This window comes from Pelobates fuscus, chromosome 2, assembly GCF_036172605.1.
Source record: "Pelobates fuscus isolate aPelFus1 chromosome 2, aPelFus1.pri, whole genome shotgun sequence".
Taxonomy (NCBI): Eukaryota; Metazoa; Chordata; class Amphibia; order Anura; family Pelobatidae; genus Pelobates; species Pelobates fuscus.
Genome location: NC_086318.1, coordinates 338,966,960 through 338,985,553, shown reverse-complemented (window position 1 = coordinate 338,985,553; position 18,594 = coordinate 338,966,960). Strand labels below are relative to the sequence as shown.

General features: G+C 48.2%; 1 protein-coding gene across 1 annotated transcript in view; it reads left to right on the top strand.

Annotated features, from left to right (window-relative positions):
* Positions 1-1,909: 1,909 nt before the first annotated feature.
* Positions 1,910-18,594, top strand: part of MMS22L (MMS22 like, DNA repair protein) — a 98,733-nt gene continuing 82,048 nt past the window's right edge. Inside the window, exons 1-5 of the mRNA XM_063443585.1 lie at positions 1,910-2,194; positions 7,198-7,323; positions 8,412-8,464; positions 10,364-10,451; positions 12,680-12,857. Coding sequence (XP_063299655.1) covers positions 2,013-2,194; positions 7,198-7,323; positions 8,412-8,464; positions 10,364-10,451; positions 12,680-12,857 — 627 coding nt within the window. The 5' untranslated portion in view covers positions 1,910-2,012. The remainder of the gene's footprint in view (positions 2,195-7,197; positions 7,324-8,411; positions 8,465-10,363; positions 10,452-12,679; positions 12,858-18,594) is intronic.

Below are 18,594 nucleotides of genomic sequence, written 5' to 3'. Positions count from 1 at the left end.
TTAAATTAGAGGGACAAAGGTTTAAAAATAATATCAGGAAGTATTACTTTACTGAGAGGGTAGTGGATGCATGGAATAGCCTTCCAGCTGAAGTGGTAGAGGTTAACACAGTAAAGGAGTTTAAGCATGCGTGGGATAGGCATAAGGCTATCCTAACTATAAGATAAGGCCAGGGACTAATGAAAGTATTTAGAAAACTGGGCAGACTAGATGGGCCGAATGGTTCTTATCTGCCGTCACATTCTATGCGGCACTACTCTCAGTGCTGGAAGATGATCCCGTCGCCCTAGGACTCGCCTGGCCGCCATCTTGGGATCCAGCCCGCAGGGCCCGTGAGGCCGGAAATAGATCAGAGACCGTAGCGCACCAATGACAAGGACACCCCCTCTCAAAGTGAGCATGTTGGTTCAATGCTCTTCCAGGGCAGACCATGCGCAGAGCTCTGCTGAAAAATTTAAGAACATGCTTGCGTTGTGTTTCCTTGCAACGTGTTTCTATAAATGGGATACCAGGAGACAAAAGGGCCAGGAAAGAGTATTGTGCATGTGTTTGCAGCCTGCTTGCGGGATTGTGTGTGTAGAGAGAGCTGATTGTGGTGTGGTATTGTGTAATAAGGTCGGTTTTAGTCGTGTTGTGTTTGTGGTGTAGTGTAATGCATGTGTGTCTAGGGGCCGTAGAAACAGTGTGTATAGGGGATGCAGTATGTGTGTGAGGGGTGCTGTCGTGTGTATATATATATATATATATATATATATATATATATGAAGTTTTGTGTGTGGTGCAGTGTGTTGGGGGTTCTGTGTGTATGTGTGAGTGAATGGGGCAGTGGGTGTGTGTGAGGGGTATAGTGTATACATGAGGGATGGTGCAGCATGTGTGTGATAGATGTATGTGAGTGTGATGTGAGGGGTGAAGTGTGTGAGAGAGGGAGATGTGTGTGTGCGTGTGTAATGTGTGTGTGTGAGAGAGTTCTGTGTATGAGGGTAATGTGCGTGAGAGTGCTGTGTTAGGGTGATGCGTATGAGGGTAATGTGTGTGAGACAATATGTCTCCCCTCCCTTCTTACCTTTAACCTGGGAAGGGTGGACCATGCTGCCAACCCTGGTGGTGCTAGTGGTGAGTGAATTCTAGCCTGTGAAGCTAGAGTTCACTCTAGTGAGATTGGGGGCGTTGCCATGGCAACACTCCAGATCTCGCGAGAGGAACCCGGCGGAGCTGCAAGATAGAGCTCCGCTGGGTCCTCTCATGTCCCCTCCCCAGCTGGCAGACACATTTCTGTGCAAATGGTGCAGTGAGGGAGATCTCGGATAGCGCAGACCCTGCATGGAGCAGTTGGGGGGATCCTGTGACCTCCCCTGCCGGCCTCGGCCCATGGCCCACTAGGCATTGGCCCAATGTGCCTGTTGGCCAGTCCGGGTCTGGCTGTAATGTAAACACTGCCTTTTATCTGAAAAATTATTATATTCACCAGAACAAATACAATAAGCTGTTCTGGTGACTATAGAGTCCCTTTAAGTATAACACAAGCAAACTGTAGCTGTGTCATTAAAGGGTTACACATTTCATTTTAAAAGCCAGAACCACCACGAGTGAGAGTTGTCCAATACCTTTCACCCCACACATAACCCCAAACATGCCTATAGATACCAGATACTATAAGCCACGCCCCCTTGGTACAGCTGTGGCACCAGCTCCCCCACGACTAACATTTGGCGCCTTTCCTGACTATCAAACATTTACATTCCAGCCAAGCACAGAGCTCGAGCCGACAGGCAGCTCTCTATTCGGTGCCAGCCGTATCACGTGCCAAAGGTGGGGCGGAGATTGTGTCCGAGTGACCAATAGAAAGCAGAGCCGGTGGTTCAGAACGTTTCCCCTCACCGCTCGGCAATTATCGGAACGCCTCCTCACAGTGATCCTGGGGCAGCAGACGGATTTCCGATGATTGCCGAGCGGTGAGAGGAAACGGAATGTGACAGCGCATCGCTGTCTGAGGCGAATCGCGCGGCACCATGAGCGAGGATTTCAGCGGCTCCATGACTCCCCCGCTCTCCCCCTATGTCACGGAGAGCCTGGAGCTGGAGGGGGACGAGGAGTGCGCCCTCCCCCACTTCTCCTGTGTGTCTAACAGCTGCAGGGATGGCGGGAAATCCTTCTCTATGGAGTCCTATCTAACAGCCGGCTCCCTAAAACGGTGAGAGCTGCCCCCAGACCTGCGTGCCGGCCAGTTGGACCCTGACCCGCTGCGCGTGCCGGCCAGTTGGGCCCTGACCCGCTGCGCGTGCCGGCCAGTTGGGCCCTGACCCGCTGCGCGTGCCGGCCAGTTGGGCCCTGACCCGCTGCGCGTGCCGGCCAGTTGGGCCCTGACCCGCTGCGCGTGCCGGCCAGTTGGGCCCTGACCCGCTGCGCGTGCCGGCCAGTTGGGCCCTGACCCGCTGCGCGTGCCGGCCAGTTGGGCCCTGACCCGCTGCGCGTGCCGGCCAGTTGGGCCCTGACCCGCTGCGCGTGCCGGCCAGTTGGGCCCTGACCCGCTGCGCGTGCCGGCCAGTTGGGCCCTGACCCGCTGCGCGTGCCGGCCAGTTGGGCCCTGACCCGCTGCGCGTGCCGGCCAGTTGGGCCCTGACCCGCTGCGCGTGCCGGCCAGTTGGGCCCTGACCCGCTGCGCGTGCCGGCCAGTTGGGCCCTGACCCGCTGCGCGTGCCGGCCAGTTGGGCCCTGACCCGCTGCGCGTGCCGGCCAGTTGGGCCCTGACCCGCTGCGCGTGCCGGCCAGTTGGGCCCTGACCCGCTGCGCGTGCCGGCCAGTTGGGCCCTGACCCGCTGCGCGTGCCGGCCAGTTGGGCCCTGACCCGCTGCGCGTGCCGGCCAGTTGGGCCCTGACCCGCTGCGCGTGCCGGCCAGTTGGGCCCTGACCCGCTGCGCGTGCCGGCCAGTTGGGCCCTGACCCGCTGCGCGTGCGGGCCAGTTGGGCCCTGACCCGCTGCGCGTGCGGGCCAGTTGGACCCTGACCCGCTGCGCGTGCGGGCCAGTTGGACCCTGACCCGCTGCGCGTGCGGGCCAGTTGGACCCTGACCCGCTGCGCGTGCGGGCCAGTTGGACCCTGACCCGCTGCGCGTGCGGGCCAGTTGGACCCTGACCCGCTGCGCGTGCGGGCCAGTTGGACCCTGACCCGCTGCGCGTGCGGGCCAGTTGGACCCTGACCCGCTGCGCGTGCGGGCCAGTTGGACCCTGACCCGCTGCGCGTGCGGGCCAGTTGGACCCTGACCCGCTGCGCGTGCGGGCCAGTTGGACCCTGACCCGCTGCGCGTGCGGGCCAGGTGGACCCTGACCCGCTGCGCGTGCGGGCCAGGTGGACCCTGACCCGCTGCGCGTGCGGGCCAGGTGGACCCTGACCCGCTGCGCGTGCGGGCCAGGTGGACCCTGACCCGCTGCGCGTGCGGGCCAGGTGGACCCTGACCCGCTGCGCGTGCGGGCCAGGTGGACCCTGACCCGCTGCGCGTGCCGGCCAGGTGGACCCTGACCCGCTGCGCGTGCCGGCCAGGTGGACCCTGACCCGCTGCGCGTGCCGGCCAGGTGGACCCTGACCCGCTGCGCGTGCCGGCCAGGTGGACCCTGACCCGCTGCGCGTGCCGGCCAGGTGGACCCTGACCCGCTGCGCGTGCCGGCCAGGTGGACCCTGACCCGCTGCGCGTGCCGGCCAGGTGGACCCTGACCCGCTGCGCGTGCCGGCCAGGTGGACCCTGACCCGCTGCGCGTGCCGGCCAGGTGGACCCTGACCCGCTGCGCGTGCCGGCCAGGTGGACCCTGACCCGCTGCGCGTGCCGGCCAGGTGGACCCTGACCCGCTGCGCGTGCCGGCCAGGTGGACCCTGACCCGCTGCGCGTGCCGGCCAGGTGGACCCTGACCCGCTGCGCGTGCCGGCCAGGTGGACCCTGACCCGCTGCGCGTGCCGGCCAGGTGGACCCTGACCCGCTGCGCGTGCCGGCCAGGTGGACCCTGACCCGCTGCGCGTGCCGGCCAGGTGGACCCTGACCCGCTGCGCGTGCCGGCCAGGTGGACCCTGACCCGCTGCGCGTGCCGGCCAGGTGGACCCTGACCCGCTGCGCGTGCCGGCCAGGTGGACCCTGACCCGCTGCGCGTGCCGGCCAGGTGGACCCTGACCCGCTGCGCGTGCCGGCCAGGTGGACCCTGACCCGCTGCGCGTGCCGGCCAGGTGGACCCTGACCCGCTGCGCGTGCCGGCCAGGTGGACCCTGACCCGCTGCGCGTGCCGGCCAGGTGGACCCAGTTGGACCCTGACCTGCTCTGCATGTTGGCTGGGGAGAGCTGATCCTTAGCCAGCCGGATAACATTTGCTGTAACATGTTAAGGAGTATCAAAAGTCTACAGCAGAAGAAGTGTTAAGGGAGTCCTAATTGACCTAAGACAGGGGTAGGTGATGTTTTACACTGTAGATGTTCTGGACTACATGTACCATAAAGCTGACAAAGCATCGTGGGAGATGTCGTCTCCTGCATCTGGAGTGCCAAAGGAAAGGTTTCCTACCCCTGACCTAGGCATTAATGCTTTCTTTTTCACTTTAGGTTGAACAGTTTCTTTACCCCGGTTGTTGCTATTGAACCCTTGTTGGGGTGTTAAGTGGTAAACCTGTTTTACCTCCGAAACATTTCCAAACACAGAGCGACCTTGTTACGCTACAATGTTTCAGGAGCCATTTACACATTTGAGTGACTACAGAGAAATGTTAGTTTGCATTTTCAGGCATTCTTTAAATAGTGCTGTAACGTGCATATATCACTTTTTGTTTTGTATGGACAGCCAGGTGTGCAATGTAAAATTGCATTATATCAACTTTGTCCATGTTTGGACACAATTAAAATAACCTTCATCTAAATAATATGGTGCCAGAAGGTTCCTGGTGTTGGCTTTACTTTAGGGTTTAACCCCTTAAGGACATGTGACATGTCATGATTCCCTTTTATTCCAGAAGTTTGGTCCTTAAGGGGTTAAACCATTCACAGTCTCCTCCCGTGCATTGTTTTGCTATGTCCACTCCATCTGTTTTCTAAAAATTGCCAAAACTGAAGCGTCAGACCTCTACAGGCAGGGGTGTCGCTTGTTGACAGCGATAAGCTGACGCTCGAAGCCAGTCCATAGCTTAACCCATAATGGTAAGCCCGCTCCAGAGACCTTCTGGCATTATAGCAACTTAATTTCTATGAAGTTGCGGAGCCCGGAGTGTTCTTTTAACCCCTTAAGACCGCAGGACGTTCTATGTCGTCCTTATTTTGGTGGCTCTAAACGCCCCAGGACGGCATAGAACGTCCTGCGATCTTATGTACTTACCCGGTCGCCGGCGATCCTACGCCGGCGATCGCGGTATGGGGGACTTAACTGGGAGCCCAGGGAGTCCCCCTCTGTCCTCTTCGACCCCCCAGGGCCATGTGATCGCGAGGTCCATAGCCGTCCATAGCAATGCCAGCAGGGGGAGTGCCTGTAATGACAGGTACTCCCCCTGCTGCCTGAAAATAAAATAAAACATGTTAAATAAGTGTAAAATTAAATAATATATACTTAGATCATATATATATTTATTATATATATATGATCTAAGTATATATATATATATATATATATATATATATATATATATATACACACATAAATATACATACTGTCTACGTGTATTTTAATATTAATATATACATAATTATATATATATATATATATTATCAAAATACACGTACAATGATATTGATTAAATATATATATATATAATTTTCATTATATATATATATTTATATATAATAAATAAATATGTTAAAAAATTAAATTAAAAAATAATAAAAAATAAATAGATAAAAAATATATAAACATGCGTCATTTCGTTCTAACTGTATTTTAAAATTAATATATATATATATATATATATATATATTGATATCAAAATACATGTAGAACGAAATAATATATATATCTATATACATAAGGATATACGTATACATCACTATATATATATATATATATATATATATATATATATATATATATATATATATATACACACACACACATATAAGGGTGAGTGCCTAAACCATATCTTTTTATATACATATATATATATATATATATATATATATATATATATATATATATATAAAATAATTCAACGTATATATTTATGTAATAATTTTACATAATTAGGTAATTTTATTAATTACAATTTGCAGGACCCTGCCTGACAACCCAGGCCGAAAGTTCAGGGAATTAAATTTTCTAGCACTATATTTAACCCTGTAACTTTCCAAGACACCATAAAACCTGTACATGGGGGGTACTGTTTTACTCGGAATACTTCGCTGAACACAAATATTAGTGTTTCAAAACAGTAAAATATATTACAACGACGATATCGTCAGTGACAGTGACATTTTTTGCATTTTTCACACACAAATGGCACTTACACTGACGATATAATTGTTGTGATACGTTTTACTGTTTTGAAACACTAAAATTTGTGTTCAGCGAAGTCTCCTGAGTATAACAGTACCCCTCATTTACAGGTTTTATGGCGTTTTCAAAAGTTACAGAGTCAAATATAAGGTTTGCGTTTCATTTTTTTCACATTAAAATTCGCAAGGTTGCCTTTGAGACCATATGGTCTACCTGTCCATTTCAAGATTATTTACTAGGGATCGACCGATTATAGGTTTTACCGATATTATCGGCCGATATTTGGTATTTTCGGCAATATCGGTATCGGCCAATTCAGATACCGATATTGCCGATAATATATAACAGGACCGCCAGGCTCATTACAAGCCCGGCGGTCCTGGGGGGGCAGCAACTAGCATTTACTCACCTCCCAGCAGCTCCCCAGTGTAAGTCTCGCAAGACCTGCGGCCATCAGAGCGTTGCCACGGGTTACCTTGTAACGCTCTGCGCGGCACGCTGGCCGCGAGACTTACACCGGGGAGCTGGAGAAGCTGCAAAATTGGCAACACTTAAATAGCAGAATTATAGCTTTTTCAAACTCATATTTTTAGCTTTATTTTTGCAGTTCGGATTTAATATTAGGAGTTTGGTAAATAACCCTGCAAGTCTCTGCACATAGTGAGTTTTAACTGCAGTGATTTGCCTAACCACTGTTTTCTTGTGCATACTGAAAAATATGTGTTGCTTTTTTTTTTCTCTTTAAGGCTGTTATTGAGACTTGATCCCTCTCCAACAGACTTTGAGTTGGATACTGTAGAGATCTTTGGATTTCAGTGGGTAACTGAAACATCTCTAGTGGAATCGACTGATCTTCTTTTTGGGTTGCTCAGGTATGAATTTATGTAGTTTCAAGTCTTTAAGATTTTAGCCAGAACTGAAGCACCTCAAAAGCATTTTGTTTTTGATTTATGGAGTGTTGGTGTGAATGCAGACATTAGATTTAATGGTATATTTGCGTGGAGAACCAGTGTGTTTGTGTTGCATGCGCATGATAAAAATCTTTTCCTCTACACCTCAATAGCCCATCCAGTATATAATTTCACTTACTTTCCATCTAACCTTCAGAAACCCAATACCCATCTTATCCCATTTATATCTCCTCTACATATTAATTACGCTCATGTTTATTGATTAAAGGGACACTGTAGGCACCCAGACCACTTCTGCTCATTGGAGTGGTCTGGGTGCCAACTCCCACTACCCTTAACCCTGCAAGTGTAATTATTGCAGTTTTTCATAAACTGCAATAATTACATTGCAGGGTTAACTCCACCTCTAGTGGCTGTCTACTAGACAGCCACTAGAGGTCACTTCCTAGTTTCTAGCACAGGTTTCCTGTGCGCTGTGTGAGGACCTCCAGCGTCGCTCTATTCCCCATAGGAAAGCATTGAAATGATTTTTCAATGCTTTCCTATGGGGAGACGTAATGCGCATGCGCGGCATTTCCGCGCATGCGCATTAGGTCTCCTCGGCCGGTGGGCGAGATTAGTCTCGCCCACCGGCCGACGTAATCACAAGGAGGAGTGTCGCGGAGGCGGAGACAGCGGCGAGGGACATCGCCGCTGTCCCAGGTAAGTAACTGAAGGGGTTTTCACCCCTTCAGTAACCAGGGATTGGGGGGTGGGAGGGAGAGGGACCCTCCAGTGCCAGAAAAACGGATCGTTTTTCTGGCACTGGAGTTTCCCTTTAAAGCTGCCCAAAATTGATTTTGTTCATGCAGATATGAGCCTGAAGTAGCTCGGTCAAAGCCAGATAAATGTCAAGCCATTCATAAAAATTTTTACAGCGTATCGCTGACACCATGAACACTACAGCAGGCTATAGTGGTTATGATGCTTAGAGTATTGCATTAATATGTATGTTTTCCTCTCTTTCTTATCAGTTTCAATAAAAACTATTGTTTTTCATTTTGTTTTAGACAAAAATTAGGTACCTTAGAAAGTTTATGTCAGCCTCTCTCGTATGACTTTGGTAAGTTTTGTTCTTATTATTCACATAGTTTTGTTTTTTTAAATGAGTATAATACATCTGTGTATAGGTTGGATTCTTGCTTAAATAATGTAGTCCTATGCTGCTGCTACTTCTACTAGCCAGGCCTTAAAAGCTACTCGCTACTGCAAGCAATAGTATAGCATCCAGGGCTAAGTTTTCTCTGTGTTAGAGTATAAGTAAGCAATAGAAAAAAACATGACTTTGTTTATTTTTTAAATGTCCCTGTCACATCAAGATACAGGGGGAGGGATGAGGGAGATGTCATGGCCATTGCATTCTACTAGACATAAACACCATGGATACACTCTAAATTAGTTATTTTGAACTGTTCCAAATTTGTGTGATCAATGAAAACACTGGACTGTGCGTCATCCTGTAACACCAAAAAAAATAATCTTCATTTTGATCATCCAACAAAATGAAATATATATTTTAACGGGTGTCACTAGATATACTTGACTGGAGTATCAAATGTGGTCACTATACACATGGATTAGCAATTAGAAGAATTAAAGGGACACTCCAGTACCAGGAAAACAAATCGGTTTCCTGGCATTGCAGGCCCCCTCTCCCTCTCACCTCCATCCCACGTTGCTGAAGGGATTAGAACCCCTTTCAGTGACTTACCTGAGACTAGCGCTGATGTCCCTCGGCGCTGGTTTAGGGTCTGCCCACGCTCCTCCCCCCGCCGACATCATCCAGCAGGGGAGACCTAATGTGCATGCGCGGCAATGCCGCGCACGCGCATTAGACCTCTCCATATGGGGATTTTAGCGATGCTGGAGGTCCTCACATAGCGTGAGGATGTCCAGCGACGCTATAGAACAGAAAACATGTGCTATAAACTAGAAAGTGCCCTCTAGTGGCTGTCTAGTAGACAGCCACTAGAGGAGGAGTTAACCCTGCTAAGTAAATATTGCAGTTTATGAAAACTACAATATTTACAGTTGCAGGGTTAAAGGACCACTATAGTGCCAGTAAAACAACCCGCAGGGTCCCACTCCCGCCGGGCTAAAGGGGGAGGAAGGGGGTTAAACACTCACCTTTCTCCAGCGTCGGGGTCCCTCAGCACTGGGGACTCTCCTCCTCCTTCGGTCGTCATCTCAATGCTTTCCTATGGACGCTGGCATATTCTCACTGTGAAAATCACAGGAGGAAGAAGAATGAAACATGCACTGAAAAGAACACTCTGCCTACAGTTAAGTATGTTGGTGGCTCGTTGATGCTCTGAGGCTGCTTTGCATCCTCTGCCACTGGAAACCTGCAGCTTGTGGAAGGCAAGATGGATTCAGTGAAATATCAGGAGAAAACGTCATGCCGTCTGTGAGGAAGCTGAAGCTTCGGTGTCACTGGGCCTTCCAACAGAAAAATGATCCCAAGCATTCCTCATATTCCACTAAGGCTTGGTTCCAGAAGAAGTTGTGGAAAATTCTACAGTGGCCATCACAGTCACATTACTTGTACCCCATAGAAAATCTCTGGTGGGATTTAAAGAAGGCGGTTGCAGCACGCAAACCCTAGAATATTACCGAACTCTAGGCCATTGCTCATGAACAATGGGCTAAGATTCCCCAGCAACGCTGCCAGACGCTAGTGTCTTATGCATCTCATTGCAGCAAAAGGGTCCTGTACTAAAGATGCTTGCCACAAATGGGTCGAATAATTGTGAGACTGGAGAAGTCATAAGTTGCAGTTTCAGTTGAATTTGGGGAAACTACTTGAAACATTCCTTGTATGAGCTATTTCAATTAATTTGTTAATTGCATACAGCTGAAAGTCTGTAAATTTTGACAATAAACCTGATTTTGAGTTTGTGTTAAATAATTTTAATCACAAATGTATGTAATATGTATAATGTATTTATTTTCTTCTTCTTAGGACAAGTCGGTAGCATACATGCAGAGGCGGATGAAATTAGAAACCAGTGCATCCGGTTCTTACATTATGTGAAAGTATTTATATATCGGTAAGTGTGTCATTTTTGTTTTTTCTTCTCTTCATATCTGCGTACTTGAGTTGTATTTATTTGTATCCCAAACAATTATTCTGGCAGTTGTGGCTGAAATCTTTCTTAGTCTACCTGACCTTGGCTTAGTATCAAGAGATCCCCGAATTGTCCACTTCTTCATAAGTGATTGAACAGTTCTGACTGGCATTTTCAAGGCATTGAATATCTTTTTATATCCTTTTCCATCTCTATAAAGTCCCATTACCTTGTTATGCAGGTCTTTTGACCGTTCTTTTCTGCTCCCTATGGCTCAGTATCTAGCCTGTTCAGTGTATCCACGTGAGAGCTACCAAACTCATTGACTATTTATACACAGATGCAAATTGCAATTTAAAAAGCCACGTGTGGGTAATCTTTAATTGCCATTTTAACCTGTGTGTGTGTGTGTCATCTTGTGTGTCTGTAACAAGGCCAAACATTCAAGGGTATGTAAACGTTTGTTTAGGGCCATTTGGGTGATTTCTGTTATTATGATTTATAAAAGAGCCAAACAACTGTGATTATTATGTGATAATAAATGGCTTCATATGATCCTTACCCTTCAATAAAATACACTTTTTGCATGATCAGTCATATTTTCTAAATCACTGCCACAATTTCTGCCAGGGTATGCAAACTTTTGAACTATCAAGCACTGATATGCTCACTATTCTTTTCCTTTTATTTTATTTTGCCTATTTTTGAAATGTGTACTCTAACGCAAAAAAAAGCAGAGGTATTTTATATAATGTACTGGCCAATTATGACAAATTAACTTGGCTTTCTTTTTTTTTTTTACATTTTTTTATTTTTTATTACAACAATATTAAAACCTATTTATTTACTTGTGCTGGATGTTGCAGCATAGTTTACTGGTGCATTGGCAGCTTTAATACAAATTAACTTTACTTTCTTCCATCAACTGAAGGAAACTGTCGAGAATGCTTAATAGTTCTTGTAAATGGTGGCTCTTTTAAAAGCATTAAAGGGACACTCCAGGCACCCAGGCCACTTCTGCCCATTGGAGTGGTCTGGGTGCCAACTCTCACTACTCTTAACCCTGCAACTGTAATTATTGCAGTTTTTTATAAACTGCAATAATTACATTACAGGGTTAACTCCACCTCTAGTGGCTGTCCACTAGAGGGCACTTCCTGATTCATAGCAAAGATTTTCTTTGCTAGAGCGTCGCTGGACGTCCTTTCGCTGTGTGAAGACCTTCCAGCATCTCTCATTTCCCCATAGGAGTCCACTGTGGTATAAAATAAAAATATAAAAAAATCAAAAGAAATGTAACCCGATCAATGGTTTAAATTGCTAAGTGATAGGTGGGTAAAAGGTTTAATGCAAGATGCCTAAACTATACTCCCAGTCCCCAACCCAGAGTCGGTTTATAACCACTGGAAGGGTGCAGAACACAGTCCTCCGGTACCCCACAGCCTTTTGGAGAGATATGATCCGGTTCCTCCTTCGGTATGAACAGATATTCTGCTTGCCACAGGCTTGCAATAAGGATGACTTCTATTGAGGGCTTGTCTGCATGCAAAGAGTCTGGGTCCGAACAGCCTGAGTAAGAGGGTCTCAAGTATACAAAGAGTTGCAGTAAATGGTCTGATGCCCGGCTCCATTGGACATGGAAGTACGGTTGCAGTCTGTCTCTTGTGCGTGAAAGGCTGCTCAGACAGTGAAGATTCCACCAAAAGTCAGCAAAAAGCTGGATCGGCCTGGCAATAGTAATGAAGAACAGGCTTTGGGGTATCGAGGAGTGCATGGCATTCCCCATATTGAAATGTCGAGGACCCCCAATCGGCTTTCCCTCTCACAGGTTAAAGGTGGCTGAGTAGCAATAAATGCCGGGATACCCCTCACCGGCGGAGGGGTAGATAGAATGCAGATTAGAGGATTCTTAATGCTGGTAGGATAATAGTGGAGAGCGGCTGCCTGTTTCTCACCATTATCACTACAAAGGTCTCAACTAGGCCATAGAATCCGCCCTGTCAGGAAACCTTGGACAGGTTTTTCTGCAAAATGCCTGCACAGTCTCTTGTTGTATGTTTAGTAGGTAGGATACCTGCTAAAGCAGGTTGAAAGGCTTCAACATATCAATAAATTTAATCTGCTGTGCAGTAATCAGAATATATGTGACGTGACTGTCCAGCATGGTTATCAAGCTCCGGCCCCCCTCTAAATACTTTATTATTTTATAGGTATGTGGAGCCCCCAAAACAGCTGGATGATATCCATGTTCATCCATATGAGGAATTAGAGACACAGCTTCCCTCCAAGCTGATAGAAGAGCTACATGGTTTGATTTTGTATATTGGACATCTCCATGAACTCCCAAGCAGCCTGCTAGGGGCCTTCACTATTCAACATCATGGGAAGGTTTGTAGTTATCATACTTTCTAAAATATGTAGACCTATTTATTTAAAACCCAATTAAATTTTAATATTTTATTTTTGTTTTAGAATTGAGATTTCTTCAGCCAGACTTTGAGATTTGGAATCCACTTGCATTTCCCATACATAAAGCATGCCATGCTGAGCTTACCTTTCTCCTATAGTTTACTCTTCTATTCCCCTTTCAGAATCTGTTCTCCTTTTCTTTGTTTCTGATCTAGTTTATTTTAAACATAAAACAAAGTAGGGATTACTTTGTCTTGTGTGTTTTTCCTACACCTGACTTTCATTGACCAAAGTAGGAGCTTAAAGGTGGCACTGTCATGCTGAACTTACCTTTCCCTAATCGCTTCCTCTTCTCTTCCTCACTCAGGATCTGTTCTTCATTTCTTCCTGTCCTAGTTTTCTTTAAAACAAAATAGAGACCATTTTGTCTCATGTATTTTTCCTACGCTTGACAAGCGGAGGAGCAAAGGGTGCTCTTTCCTGTGGTCAGAGGAATTTTCCCATAATTCTCTCCTTTCCTCCGTTATCTCGCAAGGCCTACTTTCACTTTTCCCGAATGTGAAATTAATTACTAATACCAAGATTACGTATTATTAGTAATTAATCTGCCCCTACTCGCTATATCGCGAGTAGGGGCATGTCTAGTAAACAGTGAGCAGCCTGTTTATTTAAAAAATAAACAAAGCACCTCCCCTTCCCCCACACCTCCCTCCCCCCAATTAAGGGCCCAAAATGAAGGGGGGGAAGGGACACCTATTGTCCTTCCCCCCCCCCCCCCCGGCCCCCACCCATGAGGGGCGGGTGGGGGCCCTAAAAGACAATTGGCGGGGTCCTATTGTTGCCCCCACCCATAAGTGGTGGGTGGGGGCCTTAAATGAAAAGGAAGGGAAATTCCCTTCCGATTTTCGGACAATAGCGAATGGCCAAGTGTTCTACTGGGAATGCGGGAAATTTCACAGCGCTATTTAGTGTGGGCAGATGACGTGTCCCACAGGGACTTCATCTGCCCACACAAAGATGGGGGCGCCAAGGACCTAGGTCCGGGCACGAAATGAAGATTTCAAAATAGGTAATATGGGGGGCTTAGGGGCATTTGAGGGTGACAACGGGGGCAGTTAGATGTAGTGGAGTCTGGAGGGGGGTTAAAAAGAAAAAACTGGATTCGGCCATGACAGTGCCGCTTTAAGTCAGCTCCATTTCCTGTGGCAGTTAGAAGGTTGAGTATTTTATTTTATTTTTTTTGTAAATCTCTTTTTTATTGAGGCATAAAGTCATGTGGGTACAGAATGTAGAAAGGGAGACAATAAGGTTTTCAAACAATACGGGGGTAATACCATGCAATACATGTCATCTCTGTACGGTGTTAGCCTCTTTTTTGTAGATTTTATGTTCATTATTTCTTTTCTTTTCGTTTTTTGTTTTTTCAATCAAGACGTTTGAAGCTGTGAGACTCGCAGGTCTCCATAATGAGTTATTTACAATTTAAATCAACATTATCAGTTTGGGCACGCAGGCCCGCATTGTTGTAGGTTTCGCAAATCACTAATGTCAATTCAGTCACGTTTCTGGTTGGATAAGTAGTCAAGTGTGTGTTAGCTGGTGTCTCCCCCAGTGTCTGTGTGGTTTGGTTGTGTTTGGGAGACAGGTAGAGTGAGCGCCACCATAGCTGTTGGAGCGTAGTTTGTGGGTAACTTTCTTCAGTAGGTATGTGAGTTAGCTCCTTCCCCTCCTTGTTTTCCTTATACCCTTACTGTGGTTGGACCCTCCTATGCTATGTCTGTCCCCCCGAGGGGTTGAGTGAGTTGGTAAGTCCGAAACTTGTTTGGTTCCTTAGATTTCAGGGTTGTATGTAATGTTGGCGGGGGGTCTACGGTGGCTGGGTAAGCGCTTGTTTAGGGTCTGTCGTTTTCTCTTGTGTTGGTGCGTTCCTGGGGGCTGAGGCAGGAGTGTAGCTAGGTCAACAGGGGGAGGTGGGAGGGGGGTGGGTTGAAGGTATGTCGGGTAGAAGAGGGGGGTCGGGTGCGTCCTTCGTCCGTCGTCCTCAGTCGTGTTTGTTGTGGGTTGGTCTAGTCTGGCTGTGTCTCAGTTGACGTTAGTTCTGATGGTCTGTTGGAATCCTTCTTTTGCTGTCTCAAGGATCCAGTGTGTCCAAATGTCTAGGTAGGTCTTATGGGTCTGGTTGGCCGTCATCGTCAGTTCCTCAATTTTCCTAAGGTCTTCCATTTGGCTAAACCATGTCAGTAGCGGGGGTGTTGTAGTTTGCTTCCAGAATTGGGGGAGCACCTGTTTGGCTGTGTTGAGTATTCTAACGGTTATAGATTTTTTGTATTTGGAGTGTGGGACAGTTGTGTGGTGTAGGAGCATCGCAGCCGGTTCCAGGGGGGGGGGCGCATCCGAGAACTTCTCCAGGACCTTGTGTATTCCCTCCCAGTATGTTTTGATTTTCTCACAGTCCCACCATATGTGTTTAATGGTTCCCACCTCTTTTTCGCATCTCCAGCATTGGTCAGAGTGTGTTGGGTCAATTTGGTGTAGGAGGTGTGGTGTTTTGTACCATTGTGTTAATAATTTGTATGCTGTCTCTTGAGTTTTACTGTGTGTTGAGCAGTGGTGTGTTAGGTAACAGATGGACTCCCATTCCTTATCCGTGAGTGTGGTGCGTAGGGCCGTCTCCCATTTACCCATGTAAAGTGGTGTGTCGGATGGGGTTTCTAGTTGTAGCATGGAGTATAGATAGGATATTCCATGCGGGAGTGGATCTGGGCTTGCGCTGACCGCTTCTATTGTGGTCAGGCCCCTAGTAAGCGCCGGGCCTTGCGGTAGCGTTCGGATAAAGTTAGTCAGCTGGGTGTGTCTGAACCTGTGCATGAATGTCATAGGTGTCTCCCCTAGTAGGGCTGTCAGTGGTTTACATTCACCTGCTTGGAGGATGTGGCGTAGGCGAGGGGTCTCGTCCGGAAGAATGTTGCGAAGTGCTTTCGGGTCTAGTCCCGGGGGGAAGTCGGGATTATATGTAAGGGGCAGAAGGGGGGAGGGGAATGGCGACATGTTGCCGGTCTTGGAGGCTCTCCTCCATACTTTCAAAGTGTGCCATGTGTATATGGACATGTCTTTCCCATCCGCTGCCTCCCGGCCCCAGGGTAGTCCGGAGAGCGGTCTGCCCACTTCTGCCTCCTCTACTGTTTTCCAGAGCTTCCCGACGGTGTCCTTTGACCACTCCACGATCCGCAGTAGGTGCGCCGCGACGTAGTATTGGTAGAAGTCTGGGAGGGCTATTCCCCCCCTGTTTTTGGGGCGAGTTAGTGTGGTGAATTTCAATCTAGGTCTACCCCCGTTCCATACGTATTTGGTCATCTCCGATCTAAGGGACCCGAAGAATGTCTTTTGGATCGCTATGGGGATGGCCTGGAGGAGGTAGAGGAGGCGTGGGAGGAAGTTCATTTTCAGGACCTGGACTCTTCCCAGCCAGGAGATGTGTGGGAAGGACCATTCTCGCATGTCTCTTTGGAATGATTGTAGTGTGGTCGTGAAATTTTCTTTGTACAAGTCCTCACTATGTCTTGTCAGCCATATCCCTAAGTACCTAATTTTGTGTTCGGCCCATTGGTATGGGAAGCTGTTTCGTAGGGGCTCTGTTTGTGTAGCATTTAAACTGACGTTGAGAATGAATGATTTCCCGTGGTTGATTTTTAGATTTGATATGTTCCCGAATTCCCTTAGTTCTTTCTGCAGGTTTGGAAGGGAGATCTCGGGTTTGGTCACCACAAAGAGCATGTCGTCCGCGTACGCGGCGACCTTGTGGTGCACTTGCCCTGTTTCCACTCCGGTGATGTCTGTGTTGTGTCTAATGTGTGAGAGGAACGGTTCTAGTGCTAGAACAAATAAGAGTGGGGAGAGGGGGCAACCCTGTCTCGTGCCGTTGTGTATGGTGAAGGTCTCCGTGGGTGCTCCGTTAACTATTACCTGGGCTGTCGGTTCCCGGTAAAGTTCCTCTATCCACCTTCTCAGGTGGGGTCCCAGTCCTGCTTGGGCCAGCACTTCGAAGAGGTACACCCAACAGACCCTATCGAAGGCCTTCTCTGCGTCAGTTGACAGGAGAAGAAGGCCTTCCCTCTTACCTGTACTACCGTGCATGAGGGTAAGCGCTCTGATGGTATTGTCGCGGGCCTCACGTCCCGCCACAAACCCCACCTGGTCCGGGTGGACCAGCGATGGGACATGTTTTGTGAGCCGTGTGGCCAGGATCTTGGCCAGTAGCTTGATGTCGCAATTGATGAGCGATATGGGCCTATAGTTACTACATTGTTCCCTGTCTTTACCGTCTTTGGGGATTATGGAGATATGCGCCGCTAGGGCTTGTTTAGGGATATTGTGTCCCTCCCTGACTGCATTAAAGGCTTCTACCATTGGTTGGTATAAGTCTTCAGCATAGGTCTTGTAGTATTTGGTCGGTAGGCCATCCGGCCCTGGGCTTTTACCTGTCTTAGTTTGCTTAATTGCCATCGCTAATTCCTCTATCGTGATAGGCACGTCTATCATGTCTGCTATGTCTGGGTCCAAGGTCGGCAGTGGGTGTTCAGCTAGGTATTTCCTGATCGCTTCGTGCAGGCGGGCTTTCGCCTTTTGAGTATGTGGTTGTGGCAGCGTGTACAGGTCCGAGTAATATGTGCGGATGGTGTTTTGTATGTCTTTCGGGAGATGGTGTAATTTCCCTTGTTTGTCTCGAATCTTGTCAATGTAAGTGTGTTGTCTCTGTTTTTTTAGCATCGCAGCTAGGAGCTTGCCGCTTTTGTTTCCCTGTTGTGCAAAGAGGGCCTTATGTCTTATTGCTTCTCTGTGGTGTTTGGTGTGTAGTAGGGTGGCGAGCTCTCTCCTTAGTTGAAGAAGTCGTGATTGGTGTGTGTTGTCAGGTGTTAGTTTGTTTTGTTCGTCAACCTTGTGGATGTTGGACAGTAGGTCGTTTAACCGTGCCTCGGTCCGTTTCTTCAGTAGTGCCCCCTGTTGTATGTAGTGTCCCCTTATCACGCTTTTGTGCGCTTCCCAACGGATTGTCGGGGAGGTCTGTTCGGTTGTGTTGAGTGTGAGGTATTCTTTTATTTTCTCGCCTATGAAGCCCGAGATCTCCTGGTTAGCTAGGAGGTACTCATTGAGTCTCCATTTCGGGTTTGTGGGACGGTAAAGTGGTGATGTCAGGGTCAGTAATACTGGGGCGTGGTCCGACCAGGTGGCCCCACCGATTGTGACTGTAGTCACCAGGGGAAGGTCGTGGTGCGTGGTATAGACATGGTCTATCCGAGAGTAGGAGTTATGTGGTTGGGAGTAGAAAGTGAAGTTCCTTTCATCTGGGTGGTGGGCTCTCCAGCAGTCAACTAGGCGCTGGCTACGGAGAAGGGATTTGATGTGTTGTAGGTGTTGTGTGGGGACATGGGAGACGCCCGATGAAGTGTCCCATGCCGGGTCTAGCGCAATATTAAAGTCCCCCCCTAGAATGAGAGTCCCTGCCGTGAAGTGTTGGAGCTTGCGTAGTGTCTGTTTGAGAAAGCGCGCTTGTTGTTTGTTTGGTGCATAGATGCTTGCGAACGTGTATTGGTGTCCCGCAATTGTCCCTTTGAGGAATAGGTATCGACCTTCGTCGTCGGTCATGCATCCCCCCCTCCTGGAACGGCAGCCTTTTGTGAAGGAGTATCGCTGTCCCCCTGGCCTTACCACCATGGTA